This window comes from Sebastes umbrosus, chromosome 21, assembly GCF_015220745.1.
Source record: "Sebastes umbrosus isolate fSebUmb1 chromosome 21, fSebUmb1.pri, whole genome shotgun sequence".
Taxonomy (NCBI): domain Eukaryota; kingdom Metazoa; phylum Chordata; class Actinopteri; order Perciformes; family Sebastidae; genus Sebastes; species Sebastes umbrosus.
Window position 1 is genome coordinate 17662419 of NC_051289.1, and position 19887 is coordinate 17682305.

General features: G+C 43.4%; 1 protein-coding gene across 3 annotated transcripts in view; it reads left to right on the top strand.

The window, feature by feature from the left end:
• mpp7a (membrane protein, palmitoylated 7a (MAGUK p55 subfamily member 7)) overlaps positions 1–19668 on the top strand; it is a 163878-nt gene extending 144210 nt beyond the window's left edge. For all 3 annotated transcript variants that reach the window (XM_037756946.1, XM_037756947.1, XM_037756948.1), the window contains 4 exons: positions 2672–2765; positions 5464–5572; positions 8097–8240; positions 17352–19668. In XM_037756946.1, coding sequence (XP_037612874.1) covers positions 2672–2765; positions 5464–5572; positions 8097–8240; positions 17352–17531 — 527 coding nt within the window. In that variant the 3' untranslated portion in view covers positions 17532–19668. The remainder of the gene's footprint in view (positions 1–2671; positions 2766–5463; positions 5573–8096; positions 8241–17351) is intronic.
• Positions 19669–19887: the final 219 nt, after the last annotated feature.

The window sequence follows — 19887 nt, forward strand, 5'->3', positions numbered from 1 at the left end:
GTTGCATGCTTCTTAACCACTAGGTCACAAGGACACCCGAGCAAAAGCTTTTATCACTGAGCTTTATTTCCATGTTCTGTAAACATTTCTTGCAGTAAGTGAGCTCTCAGTATAACCGATGTGACCTCAGGACAACTTACTGTAAACACGGAGATGTTCAGAAAGATAGAAGAAGCATGAAAGATCGTTGGTGTTGGTGAGCTGCCGTTCTCTGGAAGAAAGGACCCTCCTCAAACATTGAATAACTGACACAACAGCTCTGTTGTCTTCTCAATCCATTTGTGCCCCAGAAGCCTCTTGTACACCTGTCCACAGAGACGAACACGTTGGAAACACTATTCTCAGAGAAAAGCGTGTACGATGCCAGCGCCCCGCTGCACCCTGTAGAGTTTTTAGCAACAAATCAAAATAATCACTTTATGTGAAGGATGTTTAGCTTACTTGTTCCAGCTTATTTTTCACAGTGTGTGAGAGCGCTTGAGTGATGAAGGTCCAGTCTGACGCACACACACACACACACAGAGGGAGCTGTCTGGCGTTGAGTAACACCCAGGGCACGGCCGGTCCTCTCAAGGCCCGGGCGCTTGTTTCTCCTCCCCGTGTCAGCTTTTCACAGTCTGCCTGACAAGCTCCGAATGATGGAGGAAGAAACTGCGTTTTTCTGCCTCCTGAAGACATGCCATTCCACTGCTTCATGAATTGGCACCCGGCTACTCGCTCTCCTTTTCTCCCTCAGCTTATTTCTCACCGTCATTCTGTCTGTTTCTGTCTCTTTTCCTCCGCTGCCTCATCCTATTTTTTTTCTCCTTTTAAGGACCCAGCGACAGCTTGCCACAGTTCTGAACATCATCCAAACGACTGGCTCTCCAAGCTTCTTTTTTTTTTTGCAGTTCTGAGATGTCCCAAAGCCAGCACGTTGGGACAAATAAATCTTTTTGATTTACACATTTAAACAGAGCAATGGCATTAGTAATTGCGTAGTTACCATCTGGGGCTCGGAGGCAAACTGCGACATGACTTTGAGGAAATACGAGGACGGCTGATATTAATCGCCGTGTTTGTTGCACGCCGTGTGGCTTAATGGATGTGTCCCAGCCGAAGTCTGACACTTCAATTGTCCCTGGTATTAAAATCCCATCGGTGGGGTTCTTTTTTTTTTTTTTTTTCCACTCGGCATGTTAATTGTTCTCAAATGTGACCCGTGATGCTTTGTTTAATAGAGCCCAGACAGCCTGATTCTGACCCATATAGAAAACACACTGTATGGCACAAGTCCTGGCTCTCATTGAGAGGAACTCGGAAAGTATCTCATCTCCCTCTCTTTTTAATGTTTGATTGCTGCCAATGGACACATGGATGTGTTTAACACTTGCTGTTGTTTCGGATTAAGCCCGAAAGCGTTACCCCCTTTTTTTTTGCTAATTTGAAAACCGGAGCTTTGCAGACCACCGGCTTGTGGCCCTGATTTTTTTTTTTCTCTCTCTCTCTCTCTCTCTCTCCTTGTCGCTGTAAAATGTAAACCAGCCGTCTAAGAAACACAGGGAGCATTGCAATAAGCCGTTAGAGTAGGGAGGTTAAACATTTTGATTCCAATCCAAGTTTACTGATATTTTCCATGATTTGGGATTGAACGGATGCACATTCTTCTGATGCACTGTAATTATTTTCTGCGCCACAAAACAGATGCCAGAATAACGCATGGTGGACAGCGTCGGGGCTGTTTGGCTGTGTCTTACACATTTATAAATATATGTTATCTCATGACAAGGCTGTTTTGGCCTCCTCCTCGTGTTTTTCCTACTGTTGTCTAACGGCTGTCGACAGAAAAGCCATTGATCTTCGTCAGTGTCCTCTCCACCACGGTCGGATTTATGGCTGTCTTTCCTTCTCAAGCAAGTGACACATTGTATAAATCACACCATTGGTTTTCCATGAACCCTGCAGATGAGTCTGGACGGTATAAAGGAAAGGCAGCGGCCCACTAGCAGGGCACAGCCTCAACACATGCTGACGAAACCAACAGCTCAGAGGAGAGTGAAGCAGAGCTTGGTTGCAGGTGATAAAAAGTTTAATAGTTTGTTTTGGAGCTGGTTGGAGTGTCTGACGGCCAGCGTACGCTCTTCCCCTCTGACCTTTGAAGCTCTCCTGAAAGCAGCGCCGAGTACGAGTCGACCCCGTGACCCTTGCAAATCCTCCAGTGCTGCGTGCTCACGTTCCCCCCACGTGCCGCCCCCACCGCCCGTTTTACAGCGAGGCTTTTATGGTTTATGGCCAAGTAAATGTAGAGACTTGATGTTAATGAGAGCTCCCAAACTCAATTACCTTCCAGCGGCTAACGCTGGCGGCTAACGCCACAGCTTCTGTTTCTGCAGGCCCTGCAGCCGCATTACAAGAGACAAATTTAATAAGACACAGTAAACCCCTGCTGAATGTCACTTAAGTGTCTGAGTTTAGTGCCGCTGCACTACAGGTTATGTATTTTATAGTGCTATTACACAATAATATATACAAGGGTTGGCATGGCCCAGCGGGCTGTGTTTCAGACTTCCAGCGATGTTAATAAGGGGCCCAGTTCAGATGCTTTCAGCCCCAACAGTGAGTCAGACAGTCTGGGTTTGAGGTAATCGCTCCTTCTTTTCTCCTCCTTTCTCTCTCTCTCTCTCTCTCTCAGACACCAGTCGGGCCAAGAAGAACCAGGAGAGCGACGGCGTGGAGTACCACTTCATCTCCAAACATCTCTTTGATACGGACATCCACAATAACAAGTAGGTACAACTGTGCACGGTATAAGTAAAGAAAAAAACAACAATGACTGACCCAACAAACTGTTCAACCTTCAGATTCTAACTTTATACACGGACCTGGATATTCCTGATGTCAATATTAACGACTTTAAAAACATAAAACCTCCCTCTGCAGCATTTTGTGAGCAATACATTTCCAATCAAGAGAGGTTTAAAGAAGTGAAAATCAGATTGCTCTTTTTCCACAATGGTTATTCCCCCACACTGCAAATATATCCATTTACCAAATATATATTTTTAATCTCGTGTTGAGACTCTTCACTTCATTTCTTCACTTAAAACACATGAAAAAATGTGCATGTTCTATCAGATCAATTATATAGATCTGTTTCCAAGATAAATTGACTGTGAAATACTTCTCATTTACACTGCCTTTATCATGGTGGGTCATGAATTAGGTTCAAGTGTCAAATACTAATAATTAATGATTAAAGAATGTGACCCCAACTATTTCATAAAATGGATTAATAAAGACAGTGTAAGGAAATCGGAGATTCCAACAATTAAGTCGTAATATTTTAATGAGAAAGTTGTAATTTAGAGAAAAATAAGTCAAAATATCACGTTTTAACAAGGAAAAAAGCATTATGACAATAAATGTATGAAAAGTAAAGGGGTCGTTATATTTCAAAAAACTAAATGTTGAACATTTGTTCCCAAAAAAAATGTTTTCCTCTCAGTGGCCCTGATACTAAATAAATGTATTTCAGTCAGTTAAATATGATTTTTTAAGTGCTGTTTTTTGATTTATCGATTATTCGCTAAGTTCAGTCACAGTGATATGTAAGATAGAAAAGCAGCAAATGTTCAAATTTGAGAGGCTGGAACTACCGAACATTTGGCATGTTTTCTTCATGAATGACTTAAATCAATAATTGATTATTAGACTCTTTGGCAACCTCAGTTTATGGATTAATAGAATAATTTCTGAGCCCTAATCACATTAGAAGGAATTATGTATACAATATTTAATGTCGTTTTTTGCTATTTCATATTACACGTGCGATATGACAGGCGTCATCCTAATGAAAACAACAGAGTCCCCTCTGTATCTGTGCTCTGAACCACTAGAGGCAGTGTGCCGGCCTGACTGGTCCGGTCCTTGCTGCCACTGCTCAAACACATCCTCCCCGCTGTCGTCCGTGCGTCTCTGTAACCGAGTGTGAGCTGGTGTTGACAGGGCCGGGCCCTGCGTTGGTAACGGATCTCCAGACAGTGGCCCCAAGGTCTCCTGTCTCTGCTTCCTCCTTTTCCTCGGGCGCTCTCTCTGAACGCAGCCACACCGCGGCCCGCCTTGACATTTGTGGCCGACAAATTGAAATGCAAGTTGTAATAGTCATAAGAATGATTGATGCCTTTCTGCCGGTCTCACACGAGCTGGAAAGGAGGGGAAAAGATATACTGTAGGGTGCACATGCAAAACATTTACGCACGCAAACACACACATACAGTAAAAGTATGACATAGGGGGAAGCCTGCGGTGGCGAGGGCATATAGAGTGTCAGAGCATGCAGGGAGAAGAAGGGAAAGGGGGGGCTGTATATTTAGGCCATGTTGCGGTGCAGGTCGAGGCATGCGATGTTTTTCAGGGAGTGACGGAGCTGTGATGTGGGGTAGGATGCGTGGGACAGTCCACGCTGAAATTACAAGGTAGCAAACGAGGAGTGAGATGAACTTGTTTGCGTTATGCCTCATCGCATGCAGCAGAAACAATTGCGGAATAAAAAAAGGGTCGACAACAACGTGTGTTTAGCTAGAACAACTTTCCCAAGGGAAGCCCTGTTCTGTGTCAAAATGGCAACAATTCATACTCTCTATAACCTCCACTGGCACGCCTTACTCTAATCTATATACCTTTCCTACCTCTGACGACAAAACGGTGTGAGTTTTTAAATGCAGGCTACTGTAAGCTCTTAAATGAATTTCCCATAACCGAATATGAGGTTTCTTAGAGACTTAATCCTCCTTTTTCTTTAAAAAAAAAAACAAGCTGAGTTCTTACATGGGCAATTACCATAAAGCTTTCTTTTTACATGGCATCCAGTCACAGTCACACCGTGGCAGTCATGCTGCCCGACGCTCGTCATGAGCAGACTGGAAGCATACCACACAGTCCTATTAGCTTCAGATTCTTTCCACGTTGTTACTCTCCTCGCTCCCTCCTTGTTTTCAGCTAAAAATACGCCGGCGGTTTCTACTCTCATGACAGCTGATTGGTGTGAAAGCGGGGAAGATTATCTGATGGAGAAGTATTTGTTTGCTTGCTGGATTAAAGGAGGGAAGGTTTTGGCGTTCAGGGGGCTTTGTGGTCTTTCTGGAACAAACAGGTGTTACTGATTGAGAGAGGGTTGAGATTATATAAAAACGCGCTGGGCCAGAACGTCTGGTTTTTAAATTCTGCTATCAGATCTGTCAGCGGTCTAAAGAGTAATCCTCCTGTCTCTGTGGATTTGTAGGGTTTTTATATATCATTATTTCTCCGATGAATCTCAGGAGTGTGCTGACACAGTCGGCCAGATTAGGACGAGATTCTAATGTCGCTCCCCGGGGGACATTAGTGTTCCGTTAGACGCTAATCCCTGCACACGCAAAGAAAATGGTGTTTTCTTGCTGAACAATCTCCTCATCTCTTTCCATCTCTTTCCACGTCACCTCTCAGGTTCATCGAGTATGGCGAGTACAAAGGGAATTACTACGGGACGAGTCTAGACTCGATACGCTCCGTCCTCTCCAAGAACAAAGTGTGCCTATTGGACGTCCAGCCTCATGTGAGTGACACAAACCCTTCCTCTCATACTTACAGTATTATACTTACTTACTTGAGACCTAAAAAATAGGGAGTGAAGAGAATGATAAGTAGCTACACTGCAACAGCATTTTTAATCTTAAATACTTTTCATTTTGCTTTACTAATTCTCAGGAAAGAAAACTGAATGATTCAGCCCTCTGGCGTGAACTAATTCATACATTTTTATTTATTCATTCATTTATTTTTTGCCTCTGCACAAGTATTTATTTCTCTTAGTACTCTCCATTTCTCTCTCCGTCTCTCACTCACTGAAGGTCCTTTCAGACACAACCCGACAACGGCACCACTGCTGTCTGAAACCCATTATTTCCTAAGGGTGTAAGAAAATATTGAAAAAATCAAATGCTGTATCGATTCTCAAAAACACAGTATTGATTTTTAATTAATAATTTACATGCAAAAATTAACTCAATACTTCAATACTTTATTTCTTTTGCAAATAGATGTACTCTCTCAAAGTAGTGCTATGATGTTGGATGTTACAGGGACTGTGATAAATGCTAATTTAGATCCCAAAGTTCTGATTGAATAAAAAAAGTAAACTCTTTTTTTACTCAGATTTTATTCATATGGTGGTGTGTTCTTTAAACTATGACAGTTATACTAAAATTTGATTTACAAAAAATGCAATATATCGCCTTCCTTATGGTATCGCAATACATTAAAACGCAACCCCTGTATCGTGATACGTATCGTATCACCAGATTCTTGTCGATACACATCCCTATTATTTCAAATGGCTTGCACCACACCACGCCGGCTTTTCACTGTGTCGAGCAAAAGCCCAGCTTCGGGCGCTGCACGTTGTGAAGTGCAGCGAGCAATGCTCAAACCGAGTAGTGTCGCGAGCAGCTCTCTTCTGCCAGTAATCATAATTTTACACTTGAATAGTAATTCCTGTTAAATTTTAAGATTTTTTAGCAAGTTGCTGGTGTACGATTTATTATTTTAATAATAAAGAACAGTTTAGTAAATTTATATCTATGTATTTATTTGCTACATCTCGTTTTACAAAGAGAGAATAGGAATGGTTGCGTTACAGATAAAGAATGATCCCAGTCACTTCCTCACAGTGAGGCATACAGCTTATTAATTAAACACTGGTATCGGATCCGTACTCGGTATCGGCCGATACCCAAAGCCCAGGTATCGGTATCGGTAACGGGACTGAAAAAATCGGATCGGTACATCCCTATGGGAGAGGGCAAATAAAAACGAGAGAAAATTGGGAGGTTTGGCACGTATACTTCCTCTCCATCTCGCCATCCCCCCACCCCCTCACGTCGCTGTATTTTTAGCCCTTTGGCACCTCTGCCCCTACCTACTTCATAAGCAGATCTCATCTTATCCCTGGCTTTCCAGAGGCCTTGGCTGCTTACTAGGTTACCAAAGTGGGTTTTTAAAGGGGGCATTTCGAGGGGGCAATTACCGCTAATTTCCTCTATTTGAAGATTTCCTCTTTGGCTTATGTGTCTTGGGTGGTGGCGATCGGACCCTACGCAAATGGCCGGCTTGTCGTTGAGCCGCCTGAGCATGATTGGTCCAGGGAAGGGCCTGTGTCATCGAGCCTCTGCCCCGCCAGCTCCCCTCTCTTTGTTTGGATAATGGCGGGCACAAATGCACCATTAAATAGATTAGCCTGGCAGGGCCCGAGCTGCAATGAGCGTCAGCCCCACAGCCCTCGGCTAAAGTTTGTAAGAAAGAGCCTGTGCAAGCTCATGTACAATATGTATGCGCTTTTTTTTTTTTGCTTTTGGCATACATTTGTGGTGTTGTGTAAGCCACGAGTCATCCCCCCCTACCTCGACTCTGAGCCCGTTCTCCAACATGACTCATGGATCAGATCAGTGGCAGTGGCAGAGCATGTTATTGCTCCCATGCTGACTCGGTGAGCGGCCGATGAGAGCTGAGATGAATGCTTCCCAGTGGTTCTTCTTCTCCTGCCCCTCCTTTTGGCGTTTTCTCCATCTTCCTCCTATCAGTTGTGGGTTGGGATTATACGCCTATTAGAACAGTGGGAGGCCCTGATCGCGGTGCCAGAGCCATGAAGGCTGCCTGACGCCACCGCTAACCAGCTCTGACCTCTCTTCTACCTCTCCAGAACCAGATTGCTGGTGTCGTGTCATGCAATTGTCACCAGAAATAAGAGACAAGAAGGCAGGGCAGAAATGTGTACACTGTCTTCTAAAAGAACCACATGCGCTACACAACCAGAGGCCTGCTGTTAGTTTTATCCACCCATACATTCAACCACTAGTTGCCAATCTCTCCTTTAAAAAGCAGCAACCAGCTGTCATGAGATGTGACCAGTTAGCCAAACAGTCATTTTTCTTTCCCAGATTGATTCGAATAACCTTCCTTTAATCATCTCATTACCCCTGACATGTGCATCCCCTTAGTTTTGTCCTCCCCTCTTGTTGCTCGACCCCACACTCCTCCTTTGCCTTTACATTGATATTTCTTTTCCTTTTTCCTGTGTTCAGACCATAAAGCACCTGCGGACGGCAGAGTTTAAACCCTTCGTCGTGTTGGTGAAGCCGCCTACGATCGAGAGATTGAGGGAGACCAGAGAGAACGCCAAAATCATATCGGGCAAGGACGACAAGGGATCTGCCAAGCCATTCACGGTAAGAGTGAACATGAGGAGAACGTTTGTTTCTCACGCTGATTCAGACATCGATCAACGTAATATGTTGTTTAAAGAGCTTGAAGTACCAGATGGGTCAGGTTTGCCTTGATTTTGACAATCACAGGGAATCAATTTGATATACTTTTCAGTGAGGAGCCCCAAACTGGATGATATTTGTAAATGCTGTTCAGATGAGATTAAGTTAAATGAAAGTTTAATGACCCCTTGTGAGGAAATTGGATCACTACGGCAGAAAATAACAGGATACAGCTTATAGGATATACGTTAAGTAAGGATAAATGGGGATATTTAACATACTGCCAGGGAGCAAATTTACAACAGACACACATGGGGATCCCACCACAATCTAATTTTAAAATTGAGTTATTGATGAAGTTTAGTCTTCAAAAATTGTAAACATGCAATGACTCACTGGTGGACTCAGTGGCGACCGCCCCCCCTTGGTGCCTCCAGGTTCGAAAGAAACGCAGAAAAAGTGCCCTCTTGGATGCCCCTATGGTAGATAAAACATGATAAAGTGCTGTCTAGGGTGTCCTTCCAGTGGAGAAAACGGTATAAAGTGCCCTCTAGGATGCCCTTCCAGTGGAGAAAATGGTATAAAGTGCCTTCTAGGATGCCCTTTCAGTGGAGAAAACGGTATAAAGTGCCTCTAGGATGCCCTTCCAGTGGAGAAAACGGTATAAAGTGTCCTCTAGGGTTCCCCTATGGTAGATAAAACATGATAAAGTGCCCTCTAGGATGCCCTTCCAGTGGAGAAAACGGTATAAAGTGCCTTCTAGGATGCCCTTCCAGTGGAGAAAACGGTATAAAGTGCCCTATAGGGTGCCCCTATGGTAGATAAAACATGATAAAGTGCCCTTTAGGGTGTCCTTCCCATGGAGAAAACGAGATAAAGTACCCTAGGGTGCCCTTCCAGTAGAGAAAACAGTATGAAGTGCCCTCTAGGATGCCCCTATGGTAGATAAAACATGATAAAGTACCCTCTAGGGTACCCTTTAAGTGGAGAAAACGATATGCATAGCACTATTGGTTGCCTTTAAATGAATAAAAATTGATAAGTTGCCTACTAGGGTGGCCTTAAAATGGAGAAAACATGATCCAGTGGCATATAGGCTGCCTTACAGGCTAGAAAACTTTCTGTACACTGGTGCCACAGCGCATGCAGCTGGTGCCCTTTTTATTTTTTTGTCCCTGTCCACTAAAGAGTGCAGCTTGGGAACACGCTGAACACACAGTCCTATGATGCGATGGTGTTATACTGTAGAGACACACAACAGATTAGCAGCAAGAAGAAATAACAGAAACACTATCTGCACACTTTGTGTACAGTATGTATGTGTGTGTGTGTGAGTGAGTGATGAGGTCATCCCTTACACACCTTTATCCCGGCCCGACGCAGATGAAACCAATTAGCCGGTGTTCGGTGCTGCTGTGAAGCCGCCGGATGGGGGGAGCAAGGCAGGGTGAGGGTGGATGATGGTTTTCCCAGCCCCATCGCTGCATGCGGCGAGCGCGTGTCTCGCTCGCCACAGGCAGCGCTAAGGCCAAGATTTCGGTCAGCAAACACACCACGGATGGCCTGATGGGACACCATAAGGAGGGAGAGGGAACTGAGGAAGAGACGGGGCTGTCAGAGAGACAGAGACAAACTAGCACCATGATGCAAGAAGGGAACAGTGGAGAGGGTGAGCTAGGCTCTGCAGGTGTAAATCCAACATGGTGGGAAAAGAGTGACGCCTCTTCCAGCTGGAGTTTAATTTATGTTATATATATTTTTCTTTATTGAAAACATATGCAAATAACATAGGCAGACAACTGAAATTTTACATTTACCATCATTTTTACTCATTTTAGTACTTCACACCTCCTGCTTACTTTCCCTTCCACTGTCCTTCAGCCCCCACCCCTAGACAAAAATGTCAACCAATCTGTTGCACTTAAAGTTTACAAACTTAGTTGACATAAGCAGAAAACCTGCAAGTCTTATTGAATAATAAATGACTTGCATGTAAATTAAGATTTTAGACACTAAATCTTATCACGTGAAATAAATAAATCTTCTCCTGAAAAACAAAACAATAGGTTGCCATAACCGAGTAGCATAGTCACAACCATTTAACGTTTTACTTTTCATTACTGTCAGGATGGTTAACATCTTAAAGCCCTAATGAAATCGGGACTTCCCCAAAAAACCTCCCGAAAAACATTGCCTCTTCAGTGGAGCCCTCGTGTTGCACGAAAAAACTATTAAAGTCACCACAAAGTTTTGAACATTCCTGCCTTTCGTCTCATTCTGTCAAATCAAGACGCCTTTCATGACTAAACTTAGTCTTAGTCTTCATTTTCTATGGGAAGCAGAAAAACCCTCGCAAGGAGCATGATGGGATAGTCTTGGCAAAGTTCAAATACATGCAGCTGAGAATGACCCATTCATATATTTATTGTAAATAAATGCATCTGCCCATAGGTGGCTGAGTGGGGAAGGTGTCAGCCTATCCTGGCAGTCTCGTCAAATTTTGGACCCATGGGAAACCCAAACCTGATTTTCAGGAAATCATTTTGAAAAAAAGAGACCCAATCCAGACCATCATTAGACACTAAAACCTGCGTGGCAACCAGTGGGCTACCTCCTGGTCTGAGTGAAGTGAAGTGAAGCCAATACTAAAGTACCTTAAACTTGCATTCTTTCTAATAGCCAGCAGGGGGCGACTCCTCTGGTTGCTAAAAGAAGTCTGATTGTATAGAAGTCTATGAGATAATGAACCTACTTGTCACTTGATTTATTACCTCAGTAAACATTGTAAACATGAGTTTATGGTCTCAATCTCTAGTTTCAAGTCTTCTTCAATACAGCATGATGTTCATTTAGTAAATTATTGTTCCATTTAGAGTCAAATAGACCATAAAGAAGGGAATGCTTTAGGGCGTGGCTACCTTGTGATTGAAAGGTCATTATCACAGTGCTGTCCGGTCTGGGAGTTGTCCGCGTTTTTGTCTTACAACTTTAACACTTTCACAGTGTAATTTCAGTTCATGAAAGTTAATTGTAATTGTTGTTTTTTTCACCAAAAACGTCTTATTCAGTGGCTCAGTTGTACTTAGCTCCACCCTCTCATGTCACCTCGGGTTGCAAAAAAACAAGATGGCAACAGCCAAAATGCCAAACTCGAGGCTTCAAAACGGTAGTCCACTAACAAATGGGCGATGTCACAGTGACTACATCCACTTCTTATATACAGTCTATAGTGGCAACCCTAACAAGTTGAACCACAATGCTACCCTCAAACCCTTATTGAGTAGAATTATATCTTCTCCATCTTATCACCATCTTATTATTACACTAAGAATCTCCTGTTTTTAACTAAAGTCATATTGGCGAGTCAGTAAGAGAGAGTCATCCTCCCTCTTGAGTGTGTTGGCTCTGCTCAGGTGCTGCTATCAGTAAAGAAATCCAGGTGCTGCTACAGCACACATGCTGTACAGCATGCAGCTCGCTCACAGAACATCCCGTACATATTTTACTTCACTGTCAAACTTTTAAAACCTTGATACAGACACAAAGTCAGCCTGCATTAGTCACGCAGTGAAATATCATTTCGCCTCCCGTCTGCTCCTCATTTCCCAGCAGGGGTCCTGAGAACAATGAGCTTTAGTTGTCAGAAACAGGATGATTACTAACAACCCATGCTGTAGCTGTTATTACTCACTGTCCCTTTATTAGCTTCTGCTATTCTCTGAAGTAATACAAATATACCTCTATAAAACTGCGTGACAAGGAGGCATATTTCAGCCAGGTAACAAACCAGGTTCTGTGTAAATGTTCATGTACACTGACAGGAACGTAAGCCACCTCAGGTTAGCTATTAAAGGCTGTGAAAGAGAAGCTGTTGTCGGGCGAGTCGTCTCAGACGTATTCTATCCACCGCCAGCTGTATTTCTCTCTCGCAGAGACAGGTCTGCTTTAATGATAAAGGCTGAGGAACAGTCGTCTCATTGTTTCAGCAGAGCAGTCTGACTTTGGCCCCATTGTTTGAGCTGGAGATGATTCAGGGTAGCTTTTCGAAGAAGGAGCTGAAGCGTGATGCAGAAACAACCAAAAACAGGCTGATGCAATGCATGATTCAGGCTGCAACGTGGTGGCACATTATCCGAAGTTACCACAACCATTTAAAACTAATTAGTAAAGATCTGCCTGGTTTTTGATGTTTATTTAAAGAGGACTTATTATGCTTTTGAGCTTTTTCCCTTTCCTTTAGTAAATTATACGGTTTGTTGTGCATGTGAAAGGTCTGCAAAGTTACAAAGCCCAAAGTCCACGCCAAAGGGCGTTTTCATATACTACACATAAACTAATATCTCTGACTGCTAACGTTACTCACGTTAAATAGCAGTCCACTTCCGTGTTTTCGGTACTGTTGGCTTTCACACCTGATGCGAACCGTACCTGAGTACTCCGTACTCCAGACCACCTTTTCAAGTGGAGTACGGATTGACAAACCGTGCCCGAGTACGGTACGGAGCGTTCACACTAATCAAACAAACTGGACTCTGGAGTCAAGTGTACTCGGATCCGGGTCCGGGTCCCTGATGTGAAAGCCTCCTTACTTTCCCCCTCAGAAACACTGCTCCTGAACTGCCTGAAACATTTTGCTTGAAGTCCCGCCTTTTCTTCAGTAACATGGTGATGTCACCAAGTAACACATTTGCATAATACTTGCCTAGTGGATAGTTTGGCACGCTTTCAAACAAAGCTAGTTAGAGTGAAGCTGGAACAGAGTCTGAAGAGTTTGGTTCGGTTGACCAATCACAACAGAGTGGGCCAGCTGACCAATCAGAGCAGGCTAGGCTTTTTGGGAGGGAGGAAGGGAGCTCAAACAGAGTTTTTTGAACATTAAAGCATGTAAACATGTTCTAGTAGAAACCCAAAATACAAGTATGAACCTGAAAAGCATGATAGGTCCTCTTTAAAAAGAGAGGACAAGCTTTATAAGTTTTATTGGGATCAATAAAGCAGGTTTCCCACTGAGAACGTAGTGCGGTGTGTGTGTTTTTAAAGATGATACCTGAGGCTGACACATGCTGATTTGTGCCACTGAAGTGCTGAAAAGGTTTATAGTCCCATAAGGCGCATTTTCCTCTCTAGACAGAATTTACAGTAAAACAGACACGGAAAAATCACGAATATAATAAATACAATAAAGAAAACCGTAAAAAATACAAGTCGTAAAAACATGACATGGATAGAAATCTGCGGTGTATGCAGCGTGGACAAACATCAGCGGTTAAACCCAAACTGAGAGCCTCATATTGTGCAATGAAAACGGCCATTTATCTAGAACAAAGTGCTTAAACAGGCACAAGACGCTACATCATTTCATGTGGAAATTAAGCAATCTAATGGCAGTGGGGATAAATGAGTCCTCGGTGCTTTTCTTCTCGAGTTTGGCCCTCCAGAAGTGGCATCAGCTCAAACTGCCCTCTCGAGGAGAGCGATCCAGCACGGATCAGTGGACGCCAAAGAATATCCACTCACTCACTACTTGCCCAGCTTTCCATTAGCCTCTTTTACCTTCATTATATCCGTCTCTCTGCCCCCTTTTCTTTCATCCTACATCTATCTTATTATTTTCTTCCTCTGTTTTTTTGATTCTCTTTCCATCCCTTCACCCAGCTCGCTGTCCCTTAAAGGGGCGTCCTGCTGTGATTAATGTTCTTTTACCTGGAATGGTTTAACTAGAGACAGACGCAGAGGCTCGCTGGTGGACATGGAAACATTACACACACACACACACACACACACACACAAAACAGCGCACATTCTCCCGGGTTAAGAGGTGTTGTCTTCCTGGCATTGGACGCCATGGTCATCTGAGTCCCGGTCCAACAGTAGAAGACCTGCGGGGGCTTCAGTCCAGATGACAGAGAATATAGTTCTCTACAGGCCAACAAACCTTCGGCCATCCTTGAGCCGTCCTCTTCCTGTCATCCTCCAAGACATGGGCTGATAAAACCATCGTGTGTTTCTCGCAAAAGACAATAGACCCTATTACAGCCAACGTCATGATTACGTCACGGTGTTAGCTGGAGGTGAAAAAAAAGGAAAGACTGGAGGCAAACACGAAGCGCCTCATCTAAAATGTCATCTTGCTGTGTTGTTGGGTGCCAAAAACGATATCATATACATTTGAGATGAGAAACTGTGATTCTATCCTTCAGTGAAGTCAGTCAAAAAGAGAATTGTCTAATATTAGTGAAGCGTTTCAGAGATGGAGAGAAAATGGTGCTAATAGTTTGGCCTTCTACTAACCGCAGCCAATGACTCACGGCTACAGTTAGTCGCCATCTCCTCCCAAAGTAAAATTAATCTGCCAGCGGTGTAAGGGTCGGCTAATCTGGTCACATTGGTTGCTGTTAACTTTCTCAACTAACACTCGTGGTCCCGGAGAGTGAGTGATGGTACATATTGAGTGAAGCAAGTATTTTCTTCAGCCATTGTTTAAAAAAAAAAACAAGCCAACAAAACCTGCCAGCCAGCGTTAACTAACATGTTCATATGGTGCCTTCAAATGAAACTCGCGAGCTCATGTCGTGTACACAATATGCTTGGCATTCAAGTGGTTAAGTCGTGAGAACACCGCTGCTAAGCAACGTCAATATTACCGTTGGCGTCTAGAAGCCACAGAGGCTAACAATAAAGCAAGCTAATAAGTAGGTAACATAATTCAGGAAATGCAAAAACATAATGACAGAGGAAAAAGATGAGGCATTTTCCTCAGACCTATTTTAAAATTACGAATAAAAACAATATATTACTAAAATTACAATATATTAACTTATTATGTGCCAAAAATGGAACTTCCATGGCTTTCGCCTTTTCTGACAACGTCAACAAACACTTCACAAGTCGTGAACTCTGTGCTTTCAGAAACGTTCCACTTACGAGGTCATGAGTACCACAAGAGGGGGACATTCATATGGTTTCTCCTCGTGAACATGGTAAATGCGACCCCATTTGAAGGCACCAAAAGAATTATTCTGCCTCCACTATATGCTCCGCCCACAAAATACGCCATCATGTTTACTAACAGAAAAGGGGTCTATAGAATGTAAGATGGCGTGGGTCGTTTTTTTTGTAGGGTAGATACATGAGAGACAGCCGGGCAAAAAACAACAGACAGGGCTGTAGCTGAGTGCCACAGCGAGTGAGTGTTTATATGTAGCTGCGCAGCTAATCCATTACGAAGCGGAAAACCACCAGAAACATTTCTGAAGCAACTCCTGGCTGGAAGGAGCGTCTCTAAAAAACTGGATGGAACTTTAACGAGGCTGTGTTTATGTGCGTACACATTGTGTGCACACACACAGCCTGTTTTGTGGGTATGGGTGCATATGTGAGTTCTGTGCATGAATGTGCATCTGTGTGTATTTATAATTGTATGTTTGGCAAAGGGGTCCGCTATAAAACCATATCTGTCCAGAAATCTAAAGTTGAGTGTTCCCAGTAAAAACACGAGGCTAAATCAGTGCGGCCACTTTAGCCGTGCTGTTGCACTGAGGCCGGGATCGGCCAGGACCCACACCAGCTGTAAGCCTCAGGGACCACCATGGAGAGATACCTGGCTTGTTTCAGCATGCTCTATCTATGAATACAGGAGCCCCAGATAGGCAATATTTACTCCCACCCTGATAAAAATATTTTATTTAGCTAGCCCTCACAGTTAGCACGTGGTTTTATTCTTTACACTGGACGGCTGATTTGCATATTGACCTGGAAAACTCTTCATCCCCTTGGAGGACCCCTGTTTAAACCCCATGTCCGCATGCAATGAGTTCATGCAGCTCCCTCATGTTGTGCTGATGAGGCACGCATCCTTTTTAAATGGATGTCTTTCTCACTACCTAAAGTGCAGCAAAGTTTACCATTGCCCATAATATGTTGTGCACTAGCTCATTAATTCACCCACTGAATTAGCAAATCATAATTTAACAGCCATTGCCTACTCAAGCACAAAATCCACACATTAGTACAACACCCTGCCTAAGTAATGTAAGTATATTCATGACTTAAAGTCAATAAAAAAATCAATCGAGCAAGTCAGTATGTGTAAGGCAATGTTTCTGAAGCCTTATCTACTAGTAGCTATATCTGTAGCTTTAGTCATCCAAGATGGGATATTATATACAGGCAGTTATTTTGTTTTACTTCATATTGATTGACAATAGGTTTCTAACCATGCTAGGGGCACTTGACAGTGTCAGTCTGTCAGTCCAGCTTCAGTCCAGGTTTAGCAAATTAAAATCCAATTCAATTGGGACTTTATTGAAGAACAGTGTTGCCACCTGATGAGGTGTGCCTCGTGTTATTGAACTATGCTGAACTTCAAATGAAGTCAAGAGTTTAGTTGCTTTTTGATTAATTAGATAGTCTAAAGTCATCAGATTCATGGTTTGTGTCTGGCTCAAAGTCATGTGACCCCTTCAGGTACACTTGAAACCGTAAGATTATTGCCTCCCGAGCACCTCTGCTTTCCAGAAATGTCCTCAGACCTGAAGCAGTAGATGTACTGTAGCAGTCTGTACAGAAGGTTCACACGGTCTGAGCTCTCAGTCCTGACAGTGGAACGGCATCACCACAAGCTGTCATTTGCCCATCGCGCATATAAAATCCAGACCGGCAATGATGTATGTTTTACATGTCTGTCTTTTGGAAACGATGGTTATGTTTTTGCCCTCTTGCTTATTTTGAGGATATTTTATTTTCTTTGTGAATTGGACAACCGTGTGAGGAAATGATGAAAATTCCTTGAGGTCAGGTCGTTGCGTGAGGAGGTTTTAGTGCGTGGTCGGTGCCGAGGATCATGTGTGGGTACCATGTCTTTCGGAGGTTATAAAGGGCTCCATACGGCACCACTTTATGTTTATTTGCGTGTTCAAGGCCATGCAATTTGTGTGAATTTATCTCCCCTCTTGTTTACTGCGGCCGGTGTTTTCCCTTCGCAGCAGATAGGCGCCCTCAAATGAGCTGTTTTTCCTTTGGTTTGTTGCCTTTTTCACCTCTTCTCTCTGCTCTCACACAATCTCGCTACAGGAGGAGGACTTCCAGGAGATGGTGAAAACGGCCCAGACGCTGGAGACTCAGCACGGCCACCTGTTCGAGAAGGTCATAGTCAACGACGACCTCTCGGCGGCCTTCAGCGAGCTGCGGTTGGCGCTGAAGAAAGTGGAGACGGAGACTCACTGGGTTCCAGTCAGCTGGACTCACTCCTGAGATCCACACAGACTGTACGAGGAGAAAAGGGAAGGGCTTTGACGAAAATATGCAGGTTTTTTATCTTTTCTATGTCTGCTGTAGCTGGTGTTGTTGGGGAGGGGGGGGATAACGGGAATAAAACACGACTGCTGCGTCGCCATACCTGCGCTGCACAGAGCTAAAAATAAGCCTGAAATCCGGTTGGATTTAGACCTCAGCTGTGGTCTGGATGTGGATCTCCAGGTCTGACCAGATCTGACGTGGCTGAGGCTGAGGCTGAGGGCGTCTGTCCAGAATATGGGCCTCTTGGACGGTGATCTGTGTCTCAGTCTGGTGACACGAGCTGGAGCTCCTTGGTCCAAACCAGAATGTGGAACGAGCTTGGACCATCACAGCACCAGCAGTCCCGCCAGCACATCAGCAACCGTGCCAGCTAGGACTCCGTCTTTAGCGTGTTTATAACATTTAGACCATTAGAAACCAAAGGGATTGACATATTTCTACTTGGAGGACATGCATATGTCTGTAAAAGAACACTGAGGGGGGGAGGAAAGAACATTTCCCCTCTGTCTTACTATATTTCTGTGCTTCTATAATGCTTCCATGACTGTTTCTCCAAACAAAACATTGTCAGGTACACTCTCAAGAAAAGGGCAGTAAGTGTAATTTTATTTAAGAGAAATTAATATATTTTCTAATATCCTCCGGTTGATTTTTTTGCATACCTTTTTATATACATATCTCGACTTTTAAAGATCTCAACCGTAGCCTGACAGAGTACACCAGAGACGTCTCTTCTTTCAGTCAAGTGTTTTGATTTCATCACCCTAGTCTAGTTTTCCCCCTACAAAGCACATACAGAGCCATTTTATTTAGGTGTTATATGTTCCATTTAGGAGCATTTTCTGAAAAGCCACCCTTCATGTGAAGGTTCCCAGCATAACAGCTTTGCCATTTCGAGTCCCAGAACTGGACACGTTTGGCTCTGTGCTCGAAGAAAATGGTCACAATTGTGTTTTATTAGGGTGGAGTCCTTATTTTGATTTCACATAAAAATGGCTTCAGCGAGGCTGCTAATAGAAGGTCCCTTCCAGGGTTTTAACTTTGAGAAATGCTAAGTAGCTGCCCCTGACTTTATGAGCATTACGAGTACATTGCTAATTTGAGTCTCCTATTCCCAGTCTAACTAGTACTTTTCTTTTTTTTTTTAACTTCTAACTGATTTTCAAAGCAGCTAGCTAGTCATTAATCCTGGCTGTATTATTATCATTAACAATGTCCCAGTCCTGGTAGCTCCTCAGTTCTCTGCTGCTACTGTAGTGAAAAACTGATGAAGAGCAATATTTTACATTTTAAAGGAATAGTTGTCCTCTTAATTGCTTTCTTGCTGAGAGTGAGATGAGAAGGTCGATACCACTTTTATTTACAGACTTCGAGCCAAGAGGCTATTATCTTAGCTTAGTTTAGCTCAGCATAAAGGCTGTCCAAAGTTCAGAAACATGCAGCCCCTCGAAAGTTGGGATTTTATGAACTTGTTGTTTCTGATTGTGAACAAGATATGAGCTTTAAAGGTGCTGCTACACATATTTTTTTTAACTTCGGAGAGAGTCAGAGTAGTTGTTTGCCCATGCTTTGTCTGTATGCAAAGCTAAGCTAATTCGCTTCTGGCTCTGGCTCCATACTTAAAGGGCAACTTTGGTATTTTTCAAAAGGACTCTATTTTCCCATGTTACACGTCAAAGTGACTAATGTGGACAATAATTTTTAATATTGGTCCAGTATTGAGCGAGAACGCAGCAGACGGCAGTCGCAAAACAGGATGTATTGTACAAGATCAATGGAAGGAGGTCTTGGGGTATGGGGTATACCACATGCGCAGTGTAAGCTGCGGTTATGCGATGCGATAGTCTCAATTTCGGCGAGGGCAGACCAGATTTCTCTGCACATGTGTTATACTCCCAAAGATATGACGCGTGATCCAGCCTCCTTCAATAGGCCTTGGTATTGTAATCCTTCCGGGCAATAGAGAGGAAAAGTCCCGCACCTTCCAGTGGAACCCATGGGACCTTATTTCGGAAAAAAATTGTACGGTAGTCTACGATGAGAAGATGAATCACACATATGATGTTTGTCAATTTAGAACATCATTTTGCAAGTCAAGAAAGTCGCAGTTTGTCATTGTATCATTTAGTTTGTGTGAAACCGCTCAGTGAACTACATCTCTCGTCCGCACAATATACATCACCAACACTAGCTAGCTAGCTAACTTAGCTATGACCACGCACAAATGAAACGTTATCTTACCTGATGTGTTTTATGCAGCGACTCCTGGTCTTTTTTTCAGCCGAGAAGTAGGGCTGACCCGAATACTTCG